The following is a 24853-nucleotide window of genomic DNA, read 5'->3' as shown; positions in this document are numbered from 1 at the left end:
ATAAACAACCTCTTATTTGGATAGAATTTAAAAAACCCTGATCAGAGATCCCAAATGTGCTTCATAGCTGCAGTAATGATTTAAATCTTGCGTTTCAAATAATGAACTGGTGTTCCATGCCTTGAAATGTTTATTGCTAAACATTAGTGGCTATAAACAATGACCACAAATAATGGATGCAGCATGCATACAAGGTATCTTACAATGATTTATCATATCAACAAAAGCTTGCTGTAATACAAATTTAGATTGCAGCTGTACCTTCTTAAAGAACCTGGGGCACCAAACTTGGGTAAAAAATTATTATTTTATAAGAAAATAATGGGCCTGTTTTAAAGTTTAGAGGGCAGCTCACTGTCTTTCATGGTGGCGGAGGTGTTTCCTCCACCACTGGTTAGACTTCTACCCACCATATGTAGAACACTACACAGGCTCTGTGGAAATCTTTCTGCCTTCTGAGGAGCCTCTTTTACAGACGCTCCTCTAAAGACACTGACAATTTGGTGAACACTGCCATGTTTCAGGAGGATGCTCACCAATTTTTTAGTTTTTCAAAACAAACTCCCAAATTGGGAGTTTGTTTTGAAAAACAAAAATAAATGGACATGACACCCTCAGAGTTTTCTCCAGGGTTTGGGGGGCATGTTTCTATATTTTCTGTTATCCTGGACAGAAAAAAAACACACCAGACAGTCCACACTAAACAGTGTGAAAGGTCTGATGTAAATACAAAGGGGTGCTGTCCAACTCCATCAGACCATTGGTGTAGGGTTTTCGATGATAGAGGAAGAATCTGAAATATGATTGAGTTCCAACAACCACCTATCCATGGAGGCCCAATAATAAATTGAAGAACTGAGTAAACCTCAGTACGTCCCTTTGCCCCATTCCACCCATCCACCCCAGTGGAGATAATAATTGCAGAAAGCTAGCAATGGCAGCATCAAGTCTTCCAATGAAAGATGCAGAAACTAATACAGACAGAGCACTGAACAAATAAAGGCATTTAAGAAAGCATGACCTTTTTATTAAATTAATTTTCTTAATTAAAGAGACTGACACTGGCGTATTGATTCAAGACATTCTGATAGCTGATCCTCATAGTTCATGTTAAATGATCTAGATACCTTGGCTGTAAGTAAAACCTCATAAATAGTTGGCTGTGCCTACAACCTTATATTCATTCTTCTGGGCACTGACTGCTAGTAATACTTAGGACTTATCGGTATTACATGTATATTCTAAACACACTCAAAATTCAATTGCTATTCACATTATAGTTACTGATGACACTAGGGGTTAAGGAATGTGAACTGAATATTTGTAGACAAAAGTTGTGACTCGTCCTTTACTCTTGCCGTATAAATGGGTTGAACAGCAACACATGTAAGAGTTGTCTCAAAACGTCTACACTAATATTGCCAAAACCAGTGCTTCCCAAACTGTAGAACCATGGCCCAATTTTTAGAATGACAAAACTTTTGCGACCTACCTAGGTTGAATTACCATGATATGGGTAATTGTTTTATACAACTAAATCGTTGTTTGGTAGTGCAGTCCCATGTACAGCAGATTTAAATTATACAATCACTATCAAGGGCCCTTTGGGCATTAAGAGATCCTCTGAGGAATGGAGGCATTGATTGCTGGGGACCGAACACACTATAAAAGTGTCCACTGATCAAACAAATTTGCAGTTATTGAAATCAGAAAGAGCACACTTCTAGTCAACTGACATGGACTTTGTTTTTCTCTATGCCTGACAAAGGTTCTCTATACTGGGACCCAGATATTCACAACGAGAAGTAGAGCAGGACATAGAGAAGAAGGTGGGAGAGAATTAATCCAGATCTGACTTTATAAGGGACTCTGACTTCCTTTTACAATGGTCAGTCTTGAGTGTCAAGACATTTGAAACACGAGAATATATTAACTCTGATGGCGACTCAGGTTCAAGCTTAGACCCTTTTCGACTAGCACAAGAACATTGTTATTCCTTCTTGGCTAGTGTTACATGCATCAAACAGGGAAGCTCAGCTGCTGGATTATCAGAATGTAGAAGTGTGTTCTAAAAAGCATTCTGATAAAGAACAGGAAAGTCAAGATATTAGACACGGAAAGTTTAACTCTCTGGCAGATATGATTGATTTATTGCACCAAGACCAGTTATAGTGCGCAAGTCTGATTCCAAAGAAGAGAGAAATGGGAGAGAAACTGCAAAGATTTGTAAGTTATTAGAACATGATGGACCAGAAAATAGAAGGCTTAAACAAAAGAGCCACTATTGATCTGAAACCTCTGGCTTTCCAGAGAAAATTCTGAAATGTCAGAGGTTCTACATCATTCAGTGTCTCCAGGGCTACAATTAGTGCCTGTTTTCTGATATGGCATGTAAAACAGTGCAGAAGGGAAAAGTGGTGAGGAAATACCATACCTTAAATTATGCTGGTGAACAAGCACATCTTATTCAAAAGCCTCTGAGTGATGTGGAACAGAGAATTCTGAGTATTTTATTAAGCTACTGAAGCCTAGGCCTTCTGGGCACAGATACAACAGAGGGTAAGGAAAGTAGGAAGGCAAACAGGTAGCCAGTCGGTTGGTTGTTATAAGCTTACATGATTGAATGTATCAATAGGTAAAAAATATTTTGGAGTATTAATGATAGAGTAGGAGAAACTGGTTTGTTGTCAAAGTTAAGGAACACCTGTCAGGTTGTCTTCCAAACAGGTGAATGACTTTGTCTATTAAAGGTGGAAGGGTAAACAGGTTTGGAATCCCGGAAGTGGTAGGATTGTGAGTGGGGAAATGTGAGAATAAATTAATAAAAGTGAGATATGGCAACAGCAGAGTCACATGCAAAGAAATAGTCAGTTAATGCATAACAAGAAATATAGAACAAAGTAAATATTTTATCAGTTAATGTGAAGTGATTTAATAATATATGAAAATATAGTTTTCATGACACTTTTCACAGATTCAAAAGCAGATATTATTATTCTCCAGAAGACGCGTTAGAATGGACTGGAGGTACATGATTATTGAAATAGCTGGATACTTTCAATACTTCTTATTTTCTAACACAACATAGGCAATCAGAGAAGTTCCATGCATAATTAACCACAGGGAACTGTTTAAACTGGTGCAAAGGGACAAAATAGGGAGGTGAATTACAATCTTATTAGAATCAGAATGAGAATAACTTTATTGAATACACAGTCAAAAAATAAAAAAAAGTGAGGTATATAAATATTTATTTGTGTACAATTTAAAACAACATACTACAAAATCTTATAGTAAAAAGTACAGTACAATTCAACGCATATACAGGTATGTCAAGTTACAAAGATAATACATTACTCAAAGTGCACAGTGCTTCGTGACCGTACAGCAGCCCTCAAACAGGAGCCAGCATAAAAACAGGACCCATCAAGTTGTTGCAGGTAATACAAAGCTGGGGTGCACTGCCTAAAATTCTGAGACTTCATAAAAGGAATGACATATTTGTTGGTTTTCTTTTTATTAAATTCATAGAAAAAAGTTAACAGGCAACATTGTTTGTCCAGATCTGCCATCACAAGGGCACAGGCTGGTGCCAAGATTGTTTTGATGTCCAAGTGGGAAACTGAGTAAATGCTTAACTGTGCCCACCCTAAATTCGAATAGTAGCCATCGTTCCCTGCGCCCATGTACACTAAACAAATAATTGGTTGGTGGTCTTTCGATGGTCAGATGCAAGTAAGCTGCAACAGTGGGCTTTAGCATTTCTTTATTTAATCTCTGAGACCCAGCTTGAATGGATAGTAACATTTGCATATGCTTTTCATTTATACTACCACTACAGCCAGGCTCAGAAAAAGCATGAGACATCCCAGTCTCCTGGAAAGTTTTCTTTACATAGGCTATCCATGGGATAGTAAGGCCTTTGTCGCAAGCCAAGAAATTGTTCTTAATATCCCTAGTAAGAGATGCCTCCTCAGTTCTCCAGATAGATAACCACATGAGTGGAAAGTGAGCTTTAATGCGATCAGCCATATAAGTCATACCCAGCTCCTCATGACAAATGAGGAGGGAGGGAGATAAAGGGGCAGAAAGAACTTTATTGCACAAACGATTTTCCCCCACCTGAATGGCTTCACAGTTTGCAATGCCCCATATCTCAGCACCATATGTTGCAATGGGGACACACTGCATTCCGTCCATCATTTGTGTTTTGCTTTGCTTTTGCCGCCATAATTGCGCAGGGTATGCCCAGACGTGGGTCCCGGGCTCACTATGCCACTGGATTCAAGCTAGCCTGGTTAATGAAGGGTGAAACCCTGAAACCGTTACCAGGATGCTTGTTTCTGGTCCAGGGAGGACCTGGCCTGGCAGTTCGGGCTAGACTGTTCCCATGAGTAACAGGGTCAAGACTGATTTGCATATTGCTGGGTCTAAATTGGGATGGCATGGTGAGCAAAAGAACGATGGATTAAACCCAGATCTGTGACTGGGGGTGAATGTTTGATTGGTTCCGCATTCCGTCCATCATTTGTGTTTTGCTTTGATACACTGAGTTACATACATTTGTAGAAGTGGAGAGAGAGAGCCTTCACCTCAGGGGATTGAGGTAGACTAAAAAGGGAGTCAACTACCCTGGACAGCTTCAACATGCGATGATTAAAATTAGGTGCTCATGAACCTTCTGCATCAAAAGTGACCCCTACATATGAAAAAGTACTTGTGCTTTGTAAACAATTTAAACCAACAGCATAGGGTAAGAGATGAATATGCTTAGGGCCACAAGCCATTATATACGACTTTGAAAAATTAGTTTGTAAGTCAAGACCAGCCATGAATTGGACAAATGGGTGCAACAACAGATGCCGTGCTTTTGAGGTACAAGCCATCAGCACTGTGTAGTCCACATATAGCAGTGTGGGAAGAAAGGCACAATTTACCTTTGGAACGTCAGGGGCGATGATGGATTAGAATGAGCTAAGCTCATTAACATACAATATGAACAATAAAGGTGCCAGCACACAGCCTTGCTGCACACCTTGGGAGATTTTTATTTCATTGGAAACTTCACCATTAGAATCTTATTAGAAGATGGGTGGCAGAAACTCACACTAGTGTGTTGTTTTTGTCCAATAATAATTGAACCCCACCATATCAGATCTGATGTTAGACCTGGTAAATTTCACTATGCTTGATATGGAGAGTAGATCTTTCCTTATTAGCAGATCAAGATAGTAAGGATTCTATTCTCATCACTTTCAGAGTCTTCTTTTTTATCAATAATCCCCAAGGAATTGTCTGGCACGTATTTAAGGCATATCTTAATGGTGCGTTTATCTCCCATACAATTCTGAAAAGAAAGCTTGAGGCAGGAGAACTGCAATTATTAGGACACTAGTTTATGCATTTATTGAGTGAATAGCCAGGGATCTGTCAGAGAACAAGATGAGAGAGCTTAAGAGATTATGAGAAAGGTCATAAATATGTAAATTACTAGTTATTAAATTAAAATAGGGCATGATTCACAAACTGCATTTTGTAGCACATAAAAAAGTATTACAGTTATACTATTCATGTACTATTACATACCACTAGAGATCTGCGTCTCTCTTATCTTTTCTGTGTGCAGATCTCCACCATGGAGATCCATGAACCTATAGATATACATTTTAGTAGTAGATGTGTGAGGGAGTACAGGGAGTGGTGGAAGAATGAGGTTTAAGTACAACTGAATGGAAGTAGTATACAGAAATGTAAGGAGAAGTTCAGTAGAGAAAAGCAAATACAAAACACACCCACAAAAGAGTAAGACAACTGCAATCCACAAAATATACTTCTGAATTTACTACAGCCCTAAAACTGTTAAAACAGGCTCAAATGTATTTCAACCAAGCCTAAGAGTAAGAAAAGCACTGTAAACAGTCAATCACTGGTAGTGCAACACACTCCCATAAAAAACAATGGAGTCAGGGAACACCGCAAAAGAACTAATGTTAAATAAATTACATTTGTTATATATTTAAATTCTATTTAAATTATACAAAATAACCGAACCACAGCTCTAATTGAGCCCCCAACACAAGAGCGGTGGAGCGAGGCACCAGTGGAGCACACTGGCAATAGAATCTGAAAGAGCCAAGCGAAATAAAAGCTGACTATTACCGAGATTGCAGCTAAACGTGTACATTTATTGCAGCACCATCATGCGTTCAGGCCAAAGGATGGCCTTGTTCACCTGAAATGGTACAATCAAACACTGTGATTATCAATATACATATTAAACATCAAAAAGGGATGTTAGTGTATACCACTGTAAAGAAAACATTGTTTACATGAGCGGGGTCTTAAAGAAATTCATATCACACTATCAACTTGTTTTTAATGGAGTGTCCATTCAATATAGCTAGCATGATTAATAACATGAACTAATATTGATATTAGTTCAAATTATGAATACATATTTCAAGTCATAAAAAAAGATATATTTGATTAGGTTCTTAAATTTAATAATAAGCCTAGTTTAAAAAATAAGTATGTAAGTTAATTAAATACATAATTCTAGCACTTTTCACTAAATAGTAAGTAAGCAATGCTAGTGAATATGAATTTGTAAATTATTGTTTAGAAAGTAATATTTATTTATTAAATTAATGGCTCCCAACCTGTGGTCCGGGAGCACCTGGGGGTTTGTAACGCCCCTTCAGGGGGGTTCGTGACTGCTTAGAAAATTAACATTAACAGATTTGCAAAGTGTACATAAAGTGGCTGAATATACAATTGAAAATGTTAGAACATACTGAAAATGTCAAAGAATTTGAAATTGGAGGCTAAAAATTAAATTAGTATCCCATTATTGATTTGTAAGAGCAGTGCAGGTGTATCAAGCAGAATATGTTATGGATGATGTGTGGCTTCAATTGACTTTAGAAAAGCTTGAACTTTCCTAATAAAATCAAACATTTAATTTTTTTATTTTGTGTGAAAATTGAATACAATGAGTTATCATTTGTGTATGTGTTTGATGGAATGCTTTTTTCTGTGTGTTTTGTATATTGTTTTGTGATATAAATCATCAAGAGATCTTAAACAAACAGCTATGTTATATAAATGAAGACACTCACACACGTCTTTAGCGAATAATGTTAATTCATCCTCAAAATCTGTATTAGGCATACATAAAACAACATTTTCATTGTGACATATAGCAGATTAATGATGGGAAAAGTATCTTCATTGTCCGTGCTTTTCTAAGGAAGTAAATATGGGTACGGTAACACAGCATGCATTGGGCTGAAGGTTAGAAATGCAAGACATCGAAAAAGAACATGGCACACCAAAAACAACCAAATAAATATACGGAGAAAGGTACCATGTACTCCAGATACGTTCTGGGAAAGATATCTGGGTTGTCATTTCTGAAGTCCAGTCAAACACCTAATGAAATGAGCCCAGATCATGGCAATATTATTGAGCCTAATGTCTTTACTTCATTAATTATTACCACTTACAGTCATATTTTTCAGAGAATACCTGCAAATCTAGGCAGAAAACAGCAGTATATTTCGAAATAGACAAAAACCAAGGCACGTCAAAATGTTTTGCAATTGTCTTTACTGATGACATGCAAATGAACAGTGAGGTGTACAATGCACTGCCAGCCTACTGACTTTAGTGAATGAACTGACAGACTATTAACTGTACAACACTGACACAATATTGATCAACGTTGTGTCCAGTATGTAGAATGTGTGCATGAATGCTTGCATGAGCATCACACCATGAAACCTATAAGTGGTACATGTACTTGAATCACTGGGGTTTCGATGGTGGGGCCTAAACTGGCTCCTCCATTGCAAAGTTTTGACCTAGCAGTAGTCTGCATAATGCAAAATGAGGGGGCTCCCCTGCAGAATGTGGTGGGGGTGCTTCTGAGTCTCCCATATCCCACATTCATTGGCGTTGGCTGACTTGGGCCAGTTTGAAGGGTTGGGGGGCCTGCACGGCAGGGGCTGCAGGGGCCTGCATTACACATTTGCTTTGCAGTATGTCCACCACAGAAATGCCAGGTCACAGTGGCAGCTGTCCCATCCTAAATAAAGAAGGGTGACCATCACTGATTTCCTTGCAAGACAGGACAAAGAAACAGCGATCCCTAAAAGCAGGGAGAAAATGCCCAGCAGAAGTGGCACACTGATTTTTGTTTTTCACAAACTCCTGCTTTGGAAGCTTTTTTTGTAAAAAACAAAAAAATTATTTCAAAAGGCGTATTTTTTATCATCCTTCTTTTTTCCTGTTTGAACCACTGTTTCTCTTCTTCCTCACCTTTCTGCTCTCTCTCTCTCTCCACTACGATCTGTGTTCAAATTTGCCATCTTTCTTCTCTTGCAACTTCCTCCCATCCTGCTTCTTTTCTTAATTATCTGCACTGTCTGCCTTTTCACATTTGAGTTTTTTTCTTTTTTTTCTACTGTCTTCATGTGCATTCTTGGTCTTGCTTCTCCATACCATCAGCTTATAGAGCCCACCTGGACTGTGTCTGCCTGGGCGACTCTTTACTGCCCCCACCACACACACTTGTAATACTGTACTAATCTATTCTGATAACAGCCTTGATTTCTAATCCTTATTGCATCCTAGCATTCTGAAACTGACATGAAGGTGAAATGGCAACATTATGTAAACTTTCGAAATAAAAAAAAACATGACATACTAGTTTACAGAGTGGGCTGCAGCCTAATGTGAGAAAAAACAGGATCTGCATGCATCTGTACACAAAAAGTTGTCCAGAATGCTACAGTTGAAATTCTAGGCTCTTGATGATATAACAAACAATGTTTCATTTTTTCTTTCGAAAAATACTGGATCATGCAGGAAGCAGATATGGCAAAATGTTTTATTGATATGCAACAGTATTCCAGCCGGAAGAATTCTGGTAGCAATAAAACAAACGGAGATCCTTAGTGGACCGCCCAATCATTGGAATGAAAGTGTGTAATGTAAGACGGAAAAACAAACGTCCTAGAGCATGATTTCAAAAGCACCCCTAGGCTTGTAGAGACCTGTGGGCTTATTTACAAGTTTTTGGTGCAGGACAGCGCCTCAAGTCTTCTTGCTGCTCTACCCTGCGTCAATAGAAAAGAGCAGGAATGTGTCGTACCTCCGAGATACGGTGTATTCCTGTCCTTTTTCCCTGACCCTGAACTGGCGCTCCATGGGCTGCCATGCGCCAACGCAGGCACCCTTGCATCATGGTGCACGGATGTCTGCATTGCAGGGATGATTGTTTTTGTGCAGGAAGGGGCACCTTCCTGCACAAAAACAATCACGAGAAGTATTTTCCTCATTCTATGTATGCTGCAGAATGCAGAACATAGAAAAAGGAGAAATAAAGGTATTTCTCCTTATTGTACCTCCCTTATGCCTCCCCTGAGGAGGTGTAAGTTTATTGACGCGTTCCCAATTTTACGAAATCTCGTAAATCTGGGAATGTGTCAAATGCCATGGGTGTTACGTGGGAACACCCACCGTAATGCCCATGGCACACTTCCCTGTCGCAATGTGAGGCAATGCAGCGACTTGCGCTGCATTGCCCGAGTCCATATCTATAAGGCCATCAAAAACCACACAGGTTGGCTTTAAGTGGCCTTGTAAATATGGCCCTGCAGTGTGCGCTGCTGGACCGTCACTGAAAGTGACATTCTGGCGGCGTAGAGGGGCTTGTCACTCCCACAGTCCCTTCCTGCCACCCCACAGACGCCCTTCCTGCCACCAGCCCCACACCACTCGCCAATGGCTCCCAAAAGATGTTTGCTATCTGCTCACACTTCCCAGTGAAACCTGCTCAAAGAGCCCGATAATTTGGGGTCCAGCATGTTGTTCTGCATTCCTGAGAGTTTAACCTGTAATCCCTGCTTTCTCACATGGAGGTACTAACCAGAATCATAAATTCTGGCCTTGGTATCACCTCACATAGATAATAGGGATCTCGTAATGGGGTCTTCACTGTCCAAACTCTAAAAGTAAATTAGTGGGTGATGATGTGTGCCGGCAAAATTGTGTGGGTTGGTGGTACATCATGGTATGTCATAGGTAATTTGTTTCTCTCATATGTAGATAAGATATATTTGACTAAAGCAGTTTAGTAGCAAAATTGAAGCAGAAAAGCATGCAGACATTTCACTATCAGGGGGCGCGTTACAGACAATGCTCCAGTGATGCAATCAGCGCATGCCACCATTTTCTAAAATCTCCAGGTCACTGTTGTTTTATGGAAGGGGCCGCAAATGCTTGTGCGACTCCTTATGTAATGCTGTTAGTGCCAGCGTACATATACCGCCAGCGCTATCCTAAGAGTTCTTTCATTTGCATGAGGGTGTGCTCCCAAGCAAATGAGGGATATGCTTTGTCTGTACACCTGTACTGTATTATGGTCACAGGGGAGGAGGTAAAGAGACCTAAGGAGGTGCACTGACCGTGCGCTAAAAAAAAAAGTTTTAATCAGTTAGCACCCTCTTCCCCCTCTCAAGGTATCACCCTGGAGCCCCCCCCCCTCGCCAGGTATACCACTGCATGCAGGTGCAGTCACTTACTGCCCTCCTTTGATGTGTAAGCAGGTGCTGTCTTTCACAAATGATCTACTCCTAGGGCAGGCATGGGTTTGCAGCTTGGGGCAGCATTTTGATGGAATTAAGGCGCCCTGCCCCAGTCAGCGCCAGGCTCCGCTTGCTAAAGGGAAACTGCAGTGCCAATAGGCCCTTACTGTAATATGGCCCTTAGCCACAATTGAAATCCTTTACAAAAGTACTGTTAAGGAATATCTGGGGCAAAGATGCTGCTAACTACACACTTCAAATAAAAGTAGTGTCACGACTTAAGTCCTGACAGTACAAAGCTTCCCAGTCACTGGTATATAAAGCATTACCATCATTACCAATAAAAATCGCCATCATAAACATGAGGCAAAAAAGGTAAAAGTAGACACCCATTGGTTCTGGCCTCTACTTGTAAGGTACTGTAGCACCGTGTCCTACTATCCCCCAGATATCCCCCTGTAAAACATAAAGCACTTCCGCAGTTTTACTTACTTGTGTGCAGGTAAGTCACAGTTTCTGAAATGACATCTGCTTGGGAGAAGTGATCAACAACAACTCCCTCTTTCTGCACCACCCCATAGTGTGGCTGCCGAGCAATCATGAACATCAGCCTCATGTCGTCGCTGTCTGCATCCGTGGCATAAATGTACTCAGAGGTGATAACTACTTCCGCTCCCTCCGGACAGTCGATGGTTGGAAGTAGACCATCCTTCATAACAGGAGGTTCATCATTCACAGGCAGCACCTACCACAAATCACACACGATAGAGAGAAGCATTTAGCAGTCAATGGTTGTTTTCAATACTTCCATATGAGCTGAAACACTATTTTGTAAAGTGATTGTTCCAAGACGTGGAATAGTACCAACGTAAAGAAGATAGCAAATTTACTGTAGTTATCATCTCAAAGACTATTAATGTTTAGCTGAGCATTCAGTTTTAAACTTTTCAAATACTAAAGAAAATATTTTCGAATGAGGAGAAAGGGAAAAGTTCTTAAGCATGACATCAACATTAAGGTATTGTTACGTTTTACTATGCAAAAGGTTCTAGTTTACAGAGGCATCAGGGGAGAGGAAAGAGTTTGATGTCACTTTGCAGGGCATTCCTGCTGCACAATCATGCATGGGGTCACAATCGTGCTGCAGGAATGACCCCACATAATCCAGAGATTTTTTTTAAGAATAGTGAGCGGGGCCTCTCAAATGAAAGGGGCAATGTTTTGGCCCTTTTCCTATTTTGAGGCCCATCTGTCCCCAGGGGCTGGGCGAAAACCCACTTGGGGCATTTCCTGTCACGGGCACTAGGCCTACTCACAAAAAAAGTGAGGTACCATTTTTCTTGGGAGACTTGGGGGAATGCTGGGAGGAAGGAAGTTTGTGACTCCTCTCAGATTCCAGAACTTTGCATCACAGAAATGTGAGGAAAAATGTGTTTTTTAGACACATTTTTCAAGTTTGCAAGGAATTCTGGGTAGGAAAATATGGTAAGAGCTACAAAAGTCATTCCATCCTGGATTGCCCTAGGTGTCTAGTTTTCAAAACTGTACAGGTTTCCTAGGTTTCCCAAGGTGCCGGCTGGGCCAGAGCCCAAAATGCACAGCTAGGGACATTTAAAAAACAAAACAGTCAGTTTTCAGTGAAAAATTTGATGTGTCCATGTTGCATTTTGGGGTGTTTCCTGTTGTAGGTACTATGCCTACCCACACTAGTGCGGTACCATTTTTATAATTAGACTCCCAGAAATGCTGGGTGGAAGGAAGTCTGTGGCTTCCCTCAGATTCCAGAACTTTGCATCACAGAAATTGGAGGAAAATGTGTTTTTAGACACATTTTGAGGTTTGCAAGGGATTCTGGGTAGATAAATGTGGTAAGAGCCTCATAATTCACCCCATCCTGGATTCCCCTAGGTGTCTAGTTTTTAAAACTGTATGGGTTTGCCAGGTTTCCCTAGGTGCCGGCTGGCCCAGAGCCCAAAATCCATAGCTAGGGACATTTAAAAAAGCCAGGCAGTTTTCAGTGGAAAAAATGTGATATGTTCACGTTTTATTTTGGGGCATTTACGGTCACAGGCACTATGCCTACCCACACAAGTGAGATACCAATTTTATCGGGAGACTTCGGGAAATGCTGGGTGGAAGGACGTTTGTGGCTTCCCCCAGATTCCATAACTTTGCATTGGAGAAATGTGAGGAAAATGTGTTTTTTAGACAAATATTGAAGTATGAAAGGGATTCTGGGTAGGAACATTTTGTAAGAGCTGCACAAGTCACCCCATCCTGGATTCCCCTAGGTATCTAGCTTTCAAAACTGTACAGGTTTCTTAGGGTTACCTAGGTGGTGGATGAGCTAGGGCCCAAAATCCACAGCTAGGCACATTGCAAAAAGCCAGTCAGTTTTCAGTGGAAAAATGTGATGTGTCCGCGTTTCATTTTGGGGTGTTTCCTGCTGCGGACATTAGGCCTACCCACACAAGTGAGGTACCAATTTCATTGGGAGACGTAAGAGAACACAGGATAGCAGAAAACATGTTACCAATTGTCTTTCTCTGCATTCGTGCCTTACAAAGGTAAGAGTGCGTAAGAAAGTAGTCATTTTGAGAAATGCCCTCTAATTCACATGCTAGTATGGGTACCCACCAATTCAGAGATGTGCAAATAACCAATGCTTCTAAACTGCATATCTTGTGCTAATTTTGGAAAAACATAGGTTTCCTTCATACTTATTTTTGCACTCTTTATATTTTACTGAATGAATTGCTGTATACTCTGTACACAATGATAACCCATTTCAAGGTGCAGTTGATTTATTGGCTCTGGATACCTCGGGTTCTTGGACCAGAACGGTCCACCTGACGCAACAGTATATTGCTTTTGAAAATCTTCCATAGATGGAAAATGCTACTGAAGGAAAGTGCCTCTTTTGACATGGTTACCCCCAACTTTTTCCCTGATTTCTGGTTTAATTTTGACAGAAAGTGCACTGGCTTCCTGCTAACCAGGTCCCCAGTGCCAGGTCTCTTTCCTCAAAACTGCACAGTTGTTTTTCCCAATTGGCAAAACCTTTAGCACCTTCTATAAGTCCCTAGTAAATGGGACCCCCTAATACCCAGAGCCTGAGGTACTAAAAAGGGTCCCTAAGGGCTTCAGCACGGATTGTGCGACCCTAAAGACCCCTAACCAAGCACATGACAGGCTGCCATTGCAGGCTGCATGTCTTAGTGCAGGCAAAAGTGAAAACACATTACACACAGCCTGTGTACCATGTCCCCAAACACTCCATGTAATGTTTGTAAGTCACCCCTCTAACAGGCCTTACAGCCCTAAGGCAGGATGCATTAAATTACATGTGAGGACATCTCTGCATGAGCTGATATACCCCTGCTATGTCTTTGTCAATTCTCAGACATAGTAAGTGACCAGGGAAGTAATTTCAAATACATGTGCTGGACACTGCTCACTACGAGTTTCCCAACGACATGATGGCTTCAATGAAGATAGGGATGTTTGGTAGCGAACATCTCGTATTGGTGAGCCCACCCTGAACCCAATGTTGGATTCACCAATACTTGCACCCAGAGGGCACCTTAGAGATGCCCCCTGAAAATCCTACCAGCTACTGGTGTGTTCACTTATTGGTCCTGACCCATTCAGCGCCCCCAGCCACATTTGTGTCCACGCCTCCCAAGGTGAGAGCCAGTGCTCTCGAGGGCCAGAGACAAAAGCCTCTACTGGGCACAGATGTTAATACCTCACCCAGGCAGGATGGACATTCTTGAGCGAGAAGCTACAAAGGCCTAGTCGCCTTTGTAAAACAACCGAGTCTCTCCAGATGGCAGAGATGACCGTCCCCACGTCCTGAACCCACTTTTGGCAGCAGAATAGGTGAGGAAATTAGACAGATTAGGAGGTGTGCCTACGTCATGTCAGACCCACCCCTAAGGTTGATGTCCTGAAATGGAGACCACTTTTTAAATTCCCCCATCTTTGTTTTGAAGGAATTAGGCCACTATGGTTAGGGTTGCAACCACTTCCCAGTGGAAGTGGTCATGTAAAGGGTGTAGTCATTCTAAAGGTGGGCAACCCATCGGCTGCCACCTGGCACTCCCTGCAACACACCTAAATTGGGTATGTAGGTGGCACCCCTGAACCCTAGAACTCAAATCCTGACACCCTAAGAAGAAAAGGACATAGAACAGGTGCATCTGCAGAAGAGGAGAAGCAGCAGCTGGCCTGGTACCAACCCCACCGGCCTGTCTGCACTCCTCAATGGACTCTGCATCAAACAACGCCTCGTCCTGCAGCTGAACCTCCAAAAGCCTGGGAGGACTGCCTGCCTTAAAAAAAGACTCAAGTCTCCCATGAGCAGCAGATTTGTTCTTCAACCAACTCCTGGGAAAAGACTCTGCAGCCCCCTGTACCACAAAGACCCCACACCCGACGTCCACCATCTGAGGTGAAGCAGAGCAATGGTGCCAGCAAGGTCCCCCATCTGTTCAGAGTCATAGTCCATCCTGATTTCACCCCTCCTGCACGCAGGCCCCCTTTCCAGCAGCCTCTGAGGTGAGAGAAACCCGGTGTCTCCAGCAACCACTGACCCTGTCGCTGCCAGCCAGAGTGGAAGTGGGCCCTGATGCCAACGTCATCACCCGACTATCCTGCACTCAAGTCCACTGAGGTTTCACCCCTCCTGGACTGCCCGACGATGCCTGCAGCTTCAGACCACAGGACCCCTCACCTTAAAGTGTCCCAGGACAAGGAAATCCCAAAGCCAAAGGACACCCCTGCATCCGTTGCCCGTGGACTTTGGAGAAGAGAACAATAGGTGCACCTAAGTCCCAAGCACCCCACATTTATGACCTACCTGTTGGTTGTCTCCGACTGGCACCCCCAGTCCGAGTCTGCAGCCTAAACCCATGGGGACCAATCCCAATTGAAATGCATTGGGCACACAACGCATACTGCACCTCTGCACCAAGCTGGCCCAGTGCCGCCCAGAGTAACCTGTTGGTGTGGTCCTGACCCTTGCCCAGTACTTACCTTAAGTTTCCAAGATTGGTCCCATGAGTCATCGTAAAGTGCTTAATATTGATGCATAAAAAATGTACTTACGTTACAACAAAGTTCTTGGGCTTAAAGTATATTTAAAAAGAAGTGTTATTTTTCTACATTGGTCACAGATTTATTCTTTGACTGTATGTCTCATTTATTGCCTCCATGAGTACAAAAAATGCTCAGCACTACCCTCTTATAAGCCTAACTGCTTGCCCACTCTACTATAATATGGAACATTAGTCCTATCAACTTTTGCCTCTGCAAATCAATTGGGGATCCACTGGACTCGCTGCATGGTAAACTTCTTTTTAGTGCACCATATAGAAAGCCAACTTCCTACAGTTACAGATGAAAAACGTAGACAGAAATGGCTGTTTTATTTTCAACTCAATTTCAATATTATTTATTTGAACTGTTACTTTCTATAGGAAAATTTTGAAGGATCAACACAAATGACCACTTGCTGAATTCAGAATTTTGTCTACATGTCAGAAATGTATAGCTTTATGGGATCCACCATTGGTTTCATACCCCACTCTGCCACTAACTGAAAGGAGGTTGAAAGCACACACAATTGAAAAATGGGGTATGTCCCAGGAAAATTCCAAACTTGTGCTGAAAATGTTGGTTTTCTGATTCTAGTGTACCTGTTTCTGCAAGGCATAAATGTGGTGATTTAAGCACCACAAACCCTTTGTTGATGCTATTTGCAGGAAAAAAACAGATGTGTTCTGCATCAATTATTTAAAAATTTTCCCCCAAAAACTAAATTTAGCTGTATTTTGGCTAATTTCCCTGTCCCCTCGAGGGGAATCCAGAAACCCTGGGTACCTTTAGAATACCCAGGATGTTGTAAAACAAGTGTGCACATTTGGTGTGAATAGCTTATCTAGACAAAAAGTTATCAGGGTCTAGGTGTGAACTACCACAAATAGCCAAAAAAAGGCTTAGCAAGACAGGGGGTGGGGAAGGCTAGGGGTTAAATAGAGCTGTGGTGGGTGAAGGGACAATACCACTAACAACATAAGTAAGCAATGCAATTAAACTGATAAAGTTTATACCAGGAAAACATTAATTGGTAACAAGCAATGCAATTAAAATAATAAAGTTTACATCAATAAAACCATTTTTCATAACCGGCAAAAACAATTAAGACAAAGGACAAAGAAAACAAAAAATGTCTTTAAAGTGATGATAATAAATTGGCACATTTGGCTACAAATCGTTTCATTATATAATAGGATTGAAAAACAGCCTTTCAACAAATGTATCCACAGAGGAGTCTACAGTTCTTCACACATTTTGGTGGGGCAGGGGCAAAATCCTCAATAGTGTCAACATGTTACCAAACCGCAATTTGGGTTTGTGAGTAAATACAAATCAGTATTTGGAAATGGCATGTTAAGGGCACCCCTTCCAAATACAGATTCTTTAAGTTATGCATTAAGGTTTTGAAACCGAAATCTGGTTGCAAAAACATTAATACTTCACCACCACGTCAGAGGAGGTGGTAACCATTCGCAACTGGGAAGGTGTCCACAAGGGGACCCAACATTTCTTGAACAATGGCTCATAGAATTAGAACATCCACACTGACACTGTCAGTGGAAGTCTTTGAAAATGATACTTTGGGGGCACAGTGGAAGCTCCATTCACAAAACATGTTTTCCCATGTTTGTGGGTGTTCAGAAACCTCTAAGGCTAGTCACTCACTTTACCAATCACTCAGTGGGATATAAAGTTATGAAACTGATCCAGCTGAAATGTTATTGCTACTTTGACATCACAATAATTATCTATATGTGACAATCTTTACATTTTGTTAATTGAAGTCTTAACAAATTTCCTGAGTGGTGGTGCACGAATGCCTATATTAAGGTGCATGCACTGTAGAATAAGGATTTTAAGTGATGTGGTATAGCCCTAAAACTCCAAGTATAATTAATTAATTTGATTTCATGTATTCCTTCATAATGTTAGTAAATAGATTTCACTAAAACAATGAATTTCTAAAAAGAGGTGTTGTAAATGCCAAATGCAAATGTTGATAATGCAGGTCTGCATTGTACCTGTTGGAGTGTATTAACAGAGTTATTTCATTTGAAATCTAATGTAACATGAGCACTGACGGAGCTTATTAATAATGAATTTATAGTTCTGAATGTTATATGTATCTTATTTTGCATGAATGGAAATGTGCCATTTTAATTCACCTTAGTGCTAGGCCCTGTTTCATAAAATGTGCAGAAAAATGTTAGTCATTCTTGATAACGTGTCATTTGTTTCATGTTCCGTTCCCATGAAACGCTAACTTGGAAATAGATGTCCTATTGTTTTACGCATGGTGAGCCTGAGAAAAGTAACCTTGAACCCAGTACATTGAGGAAATGTGGAAATGTACTATATACATTTGTTTCAACCCATACAGATGAGCTAGATGCATGCCTTTCTCATGATGGACTTGGGAATATGTCCCTATGTTGCAGTTCCATGTCATGCGATGGTCTTTGATTGAACAGTGAACTCTTTTGATTTATGTCGCACTGCTGATAGATGAGTCAACAAACCTTGTGGACTATAATATACCGTTTCCCGGTTGGATCAGCAGCATTCTTTTCAAGATCCCACCTGAGAATTATTTTCTAGATCCCATTGGGCACTTGGATATAGAGATCTCTCTGCCATTACCCTTCATTTTCAATATTTTGCAGAGACTTAAAACATTTCCCCTGACCCAAGGATAAGACTCTTGACTTAGCCTCTAAAATGCTGAAGCCTTCCCTTTTTAACTACATTTTTACTTTTTGTCCTCATGTGTTTTATCCCACCACATGCTAACCTGAAACTTGCCAATTTGTAGGGTTTTCTCATTGCCCGAGCTAGCTAACTTAGATGATTTTAAATTGTCTTCATGCTTAAAAGAATTTAACAGTGCTTGGTTTCAAATAATCAGATAATTCTGTTGATGTGTTGTATTGCTTTATTGAGTGTTAAGTGCTTTTGATGTTATTTCCATTAAACCTTTTCCGTTGGCTGGTGATTCTGTATTTGTATAGTTTTGTTTTGAACATACATTTGAGCATGAGTCTGTAATAAGATCCTTAATTATATTCTCAACTGGAGTTTTCCTTGTATGGCCAAATGGGTCATACTGTCAATTTGAATTATTGTCTGAGTTTTGTCACCTTACCTTTCTTCCCCTTATGCTGGTTGCAAAGGCCCATTGACCATGTTAAAAGCATAACTGGAAAATGCATTAGCAAAATTCTCCACACCCATTAAGGAAATTGCTTTACCCTTAAATGATATGCTCCTGCTAGGAATCTATTTGTGAATTCCAGGCAGGCGTAAAGAAAGTAAATCGGGTCATTGATGTAACATTAATGTCCTAATTTGTCTTTTTAAAACACAGGCTTTGTTTTTACACAAGAGCATTCTAGCTTCAATGGGGCCTTTTCACATAGAAATTTTGAGGAAAGTAAAGTAGTACTCATGTAGGAGTATAATGTACTCCCACCTCCATGAAATGACCCAAAAGATCTAAAATGACAACAAAATTAGGATATTTAAGGAGTAGTTGTAACATTTAAGACACATAGAAAAGATGGGGGCCTCTCTGCATTTTTACTAAGAGGAGTTGGACTTTTTAGGCCGATAAACAAGTACATAAAAAAGTACTCTTGTTTACCTACTTCAAATAGTCATAAATGGTTTTCTGAATGGGATCCATTGTCTTTAGTAAAGTCCATTTTGACTTATGTGCTTTTAGACACTGAGCAGATTAGGTTTAAAGCAACATATGATAGCTTCTTAAAGGGATATACTTTAGAAGAAGGATTTAATCAATATCATTGTATATATTAAGGTTGCAGTTAAAATTGTGATGTACCTTTACATATGAAATATGTAGGCACTCTTTCTGGGGAAATGTTGATTCATAAATAAATCAAATACCTGAAGGTACTGGGTGCATTAGACCTCAAAGAATCTATTTGTCCCTGTGCTGACAAAGCACTTTACAAATATATTTAGGGACAATCAACTTTTAATAAAAACCCAATTTTAATGCAATCACAATACTAATCAAGAGCTGGCAGGTCCTATGTACCGGAAATGTTCATATTCACACTTAGATAAAAAAGACACAGGGTCCCAATGTACGAGGCAGTATTTGTCACCATTGTTAGATCTCTCTTAATTTACCATTGTGGGTTAATGCACACAGGAACAGTTTGCCATTTTAATACAAGTACATGTGATATGAAACGGGTGCATATGCATAAATGCTCACACCTTAGTGGGTGCTGAAAGTGAGGTGATGAAAACTTTAATATTTAGAGTGTTTAAGTAAGGAGCATAAGGGATGCCCCTGCAACCATTGCTGTGAAAGGAATGCCCCTACAACCTTCGGGTGAGGTTTGTCAGGTCAAGGTCTTTGTTTCTCCATGAGGAATCTGAAACCCTTACAAAATTTGGCAGATAAGGTATGTGACAATTTTCAGTGGTTGGATGGAATGTGATGTTCTAATGTTTGTATGTTGGTCTGTGCCTTGGTGGTACAGCTACAATGTAGCTTTCATTGTTCATATTCTCTAGTATGCTCAGCCTGTTTGAGAAAAGAGTGGAATGATAAACTCAACAGATGAACATATTTCCACCCCTGTAATTACATGTATACATAAGACCCCATAAGAGTGATCTTGTGGATGGTTTCTAATTCGGCCAAAACACCAATATGGATTCCTACCGATGCATTCCATGGAAACAATGTCACATTTGCTGACGATAATAGAGCCGCCCCAAAAAAGAGGTTCATAGATGGATGCATCAGCAGAGGAAATGGACACTCAAAAAGGGGGAGCATTTATTTAAGCAGTAGACAATGTTTGGGTAAATTATTCAGCTGCTGATCAATAAGTATAAAGAAGATATAGATGCAATTATTTCTAAACAACAGTTTGCTGTTTTACAGATGATTTTAGGGGGCACTCAGTGCAGCGTCACTGTTTTTGCACCCCTTAGCATCCCCGTACCTCCACCATCTGTGCTTCATATTTAAAATATGGCGCACCATGGCGCAGGGTAGGTGGCAATAGTGTCAACATTTTTGACACTATAGATGTACTGTTCAGGGTTAGTCCCAAAATGTTGGAGCTAACCCTGAACAGTAAATAGGGGCCCATTGTAACCAATGGTGTGCCCGCTTTTAACTCCTGCTCTGAGCAGGCGTTAAAAGTAGCCACAAAAAATGATGCAGTGGAATAGGTTAGATTCCACTGTGCCATTTTGTGATCCCCCTAACGGGGGAACACCCCCTTTGCATACATTATGCATGGTGCATGCATAATGTGGTGCAAAGAGTTACAAAGTGGAGCAATGCATGCATTGCGCCACTTTGTAAATATAGTGCGGTGATTTTTGAAGCCTAACGCCACATTAGCTTAAAAAAAATGACGCTAATGTGGCACTTCTTAAATCTGGGCCTATGTTTCTTTGATAATTACATTTTTTTTTTATTCATGGGGATCACTGGGTCTAAATCTTTTTTGGGGGTTTATGAAAGTCATGCATCCTGGTCTTTAGTGCCTATAAACATGGTTCTATTGTTTTTATTTATTTATTTATACTTTCACATTTCTGGTGGTGAATTGTTTTTCAATATGCTAAAATTAGTTGTTCTCAAAATATCAAAAACAATAAACTGAAATAAACTGAACCGACTACTAGCATACCCAAATCTCCTTATGCAATCTCAGAGTTCCAATGATTTAAATTGCTTGGATACGATCACTGGAACCCACTCCCCAATAAATTACATTTTATAGCCTCTCTGGACACGCTTAAGGCACTTTAAATAAGCATCTTCTCCATAGCCATACCCCCCACGTCCCCAGGTACATTTTCATACTGTGATATATATTAATGTAGTCTCATGTAATGACACTCTCTTGCTAACATTGTTTGTTCTGTAGCTTTGTAACAAAAATTGTTGTTAAATATAATCGTTGTTGAAATGCGTTTGCTATTCGCCTATAGGTAGTTACATGAATATAAAAAAATTAAAAAGGAAGGCAAATGGAAAGAGCAAAATGCACATATTGGAAAACAATAATCATACAAAGGCAAAATGAACAACATTAAATAAAATGAGAGAAGCATTAGTAAAAGGTGAAAAACCTCGTTAAACAATGGTCAGACATGATTAACCACCTCTAAACAGTGGAATACTGCTGGTATAAGAAGAGGGTATAGAAGAAACAAAGAGAGAAGTCCAGATAAAACAGAAGAAGACTAATACACAGAATTGTCTACTATGATAAGGTGTGACTCATTTCTGGATATTTAGGAGTAAGTCACACATAATTAAAAACAAATGTTTGGAAATCAGGTCTTCATAGTCCACAATTTCCTACTCAAATAAAACACTGAATGCAGATGCACTGGCATTCCTGATCTTTTTTAGAGTTTGCTGGAAGGATACTCTGTCACATATGCTAATTGTTTCAAGAAGTATATGATTTACTGCTAATACCATCTGCAAGAACAACATTGTGTGATATCACTAACCTTGATTTGGAGGAGGAATTCTGCAGAATTTGTACCATCTGTGGCACTGAAGAGGACGTCATCGTACAGAGTTTCAGAACCATCATGTTGGTACCTGCAAGAAAGTAGTGCTCCTCTACATTACCATGTTTATTGTAGTGTGAAATTGTTTACTAAAATAAATTATAAGGAACATCATTGAACAACTCAACTAAATTGAAAACTGGTAATGAGGAGAGAAGATCACAGCACAAAGCCAGCTGTTTCCTAAATTGAATAAGTATCTGGTTGTATGGAAGAGAATGCATAAAATACTAAAGGGTTGGAAGACCTTGGCTACCTTAAGATGAGAGCAAGTGGAATGACATAACTTGGAAATACGTATTAAAACAAGATGTGCACAGCTTTTCATATTTAGCTACTATAATAAAAAATCCGTAACAAAGCTTTGACACTGTAAACTACAGCAGATGGGATCAGAATATAATCCCTAAAATTGCAGACAGGCTCTGTTTAGAATAAGGGAATTTTGTGAATTGTTCAAAATGCTACCAGAGATGCAACCATCTGTCCAAATAAAAGGACTTATTGGCGGATAGAGTAATTACCTTTGCTATGATGGAATACTTTACTCATGCGATGGCAAGGGTACTCTGCCACTATATTTAGAGGTTTCCGCTGCTCCTGAGGACATCTCTAGCATTTCCAGGAACCGTCACCATAGTGGTTCCTGGAAATGCATTGTAAGTTTGATATAGGCCTCTTCTAACAAACCTTCAGGTTGTATGAAAGGGTACTCCATTGTTGCTGCAATGGAGTACCCTTTCCACCAACATTTAAATCAGACTCAAAGTCATATGACATTTTTAAAAGCCTACTTCAAAGATTAGCCAAGGCAATGTTCACCAGTGATTTGTAGGCTGAAGGATTCAGTGTACAGTTTGGACAAGTTAGATATTACAGTCACAAGATTGACATCTTCCTATAGTAACAGGATTCAAAAGTGCTATTTATTGCATAGACTGTAACAGTCTTTATATTTTTATAATGTTTTAAGCTTACAGCTTCCATTCATGTAAATTTGCTTGGGGAAGAGTAGGAAATCCATCTTCACCATGATTTGCTATTTTTCGCGTGTCCAGAAAGGAAGTTTGAATAGGACCCATCAAGGACACCAACAACAAAAGGCTGAAAAATTACTGGCAGGGAGATATAAAGAAGTTAATAATGCGGCCATCCACTGCCACCTATATCAGGAATTTCAGGGGAGATCAGAACCGTGGTGCCTTCTGCACACACAAAGGCTAGGCAGTGCCTCCAAAACTAGCCTGTTTTTGCTACAAGAGAGCTTGGGTGTTATCCTGCCTCTCATGCTGGCTGTCTCATTGACATCTTTGCTCTAATCACCAAAGGAGGTGGCCAAAGCTAAGCTACAGTCTGAGTAGAAATACCACTTCAGGAGAAAAAGAGGCCCTAATTGTAAAGGTTAGCCCTTTGGGAGCTGACAGAGGGCTAGTAGTTGAAGTGTTATTGTGCCATCATTGAAAGTCTCAGGCAAGAGTTTTTATGGTATTGTTTTGCAATATACTTAAATGAGGTGCTGCAAAGGCAGAGTGTGTAATAGAGTGTGGGACTTTCTTTAGAAAAACCTGTGTCCCCTCACCATTCACTAGCCAGTGTCTACTGTGATAAAAAGCCCCACTCAAGAAATGTTGGAACACAACTGGAGTTGGAAGAAGATACAAAAACAGGAACCTACTGCTGTCTTCCAAGGAAAAGATGAAGGCCCTGGATCCTCCTTTCTCTTGTACACAAAACTTGAAGGTGCTCCTTAAGGGTCAGACCAACTGGCCTCCTATAGCCCCAGGAAAATAAAGAACAAAGAGGGCCATCTTCATGGAAGAAACAGCTGACTATTTTGATGTGGACTATGACTGTCCTTGCTGTGCTGGAATGAATGGTAAGCATTTCTCAAGGTGCTATTTTTAAGTTGTCCCTAGCACTGTTGGATCTTTAGGAGTGAGCAGGTAAAAATATTCAGGGTCCTGGAAAGTGTGGATTTAAATGGTTTTTCATCCTCTGAAGAATTATCACAAGGTCCTGTGGATACCCCATAAATACGCAACTTTGGTGGCCATGATTTCACTGTGTGTGTTGCTCAGAACATTTTGCCACTAGAAACAAAGGTTCAGTGGAACAACACAGAGGGGTTATACTGCTTTGTGAAGATTTGCCTGGTTGGGGATCCCTGCCTTCACAACTGACATATTTTGCGGTCCAAAAGTAACTAAGGGCTTGATTTAGGGTTTGGTGGACAGGCTATCCTGTCACAAATGTTGAATGGGGGTACCCTATTCATCAAACTCTTACTTCACCTGCTGTGGACCATATTTTTTCTGTAAACAGTGCCACTTCCTCTGCTGTCAGAAAGCATAATTCAATGGCCTGTCAAAGTAGGGGCTGTTGTAGTAAGGACATCAGATCGCCTACCCTATTTAGAGCATATGATCTGATGTATTATTTTTCTGCCATAAGCAGAAAAAATCTGGCTCATACAGAAGAAAAGGAAGCTCTTATTGTGTATAATTCATTAGTGTTTTTGTTTTTCAAAAACAAACTCCAGCTTTAGGAGTTTGATTTTTAAAAATAAAAAGAATGGTGCACAG

At 40.3% G+C, this 24853-nt stretch overlaps 1 protein-coding gene across 1 annotated transcript in view; it reads right to left on the bottom strand.

Moving 5' to 3' along the window:
- FREM1 (FRAS1 related extracellular matrix 1) overlaps positions 1–24853 on the bottom strand; it is a 684067-nt gene that overhangs the window by 372582 nt on the left and 286632 nt on the right. Inside the window, exons 16-17 of the mRNA XM_069238818.1 lie at positions 22209–22302; positions 11082–11334 (exon numbers count right to left, since the gene is read on the bottom strand). Coding sequence (XP_069094919.1) covers positions 11082–11334; positions 22209–22302 — 347 coding nt within the window. The remainder of the gene's footprint in view (positions 1–11081; positions 11335–22208; positions 22303–24853) is intronic.

The sequence above is a fragment of the Pleurodeles waltl genome, chromosome 1_2, assembly GCF_031143425.1.
Source record: "Pleurodeles waltl isolate 20211129_DDA chromosome 1_2, aPleWal1.hap1.20221129, whole genome shotgun sequence".
NCBI classification, from domain to species: domain Eukaryota; kingdom Metazoa; phylum Chordata; class Amphibia; order Caudata; family Salamandridae; genus Pleurodeles; species Pleurodeles waltl.
The sequence above is the reverse complement of the archived record's forward strand: the minus strand, read 5'-3'. Positions and strand labels throughout refer to the sequence as shown.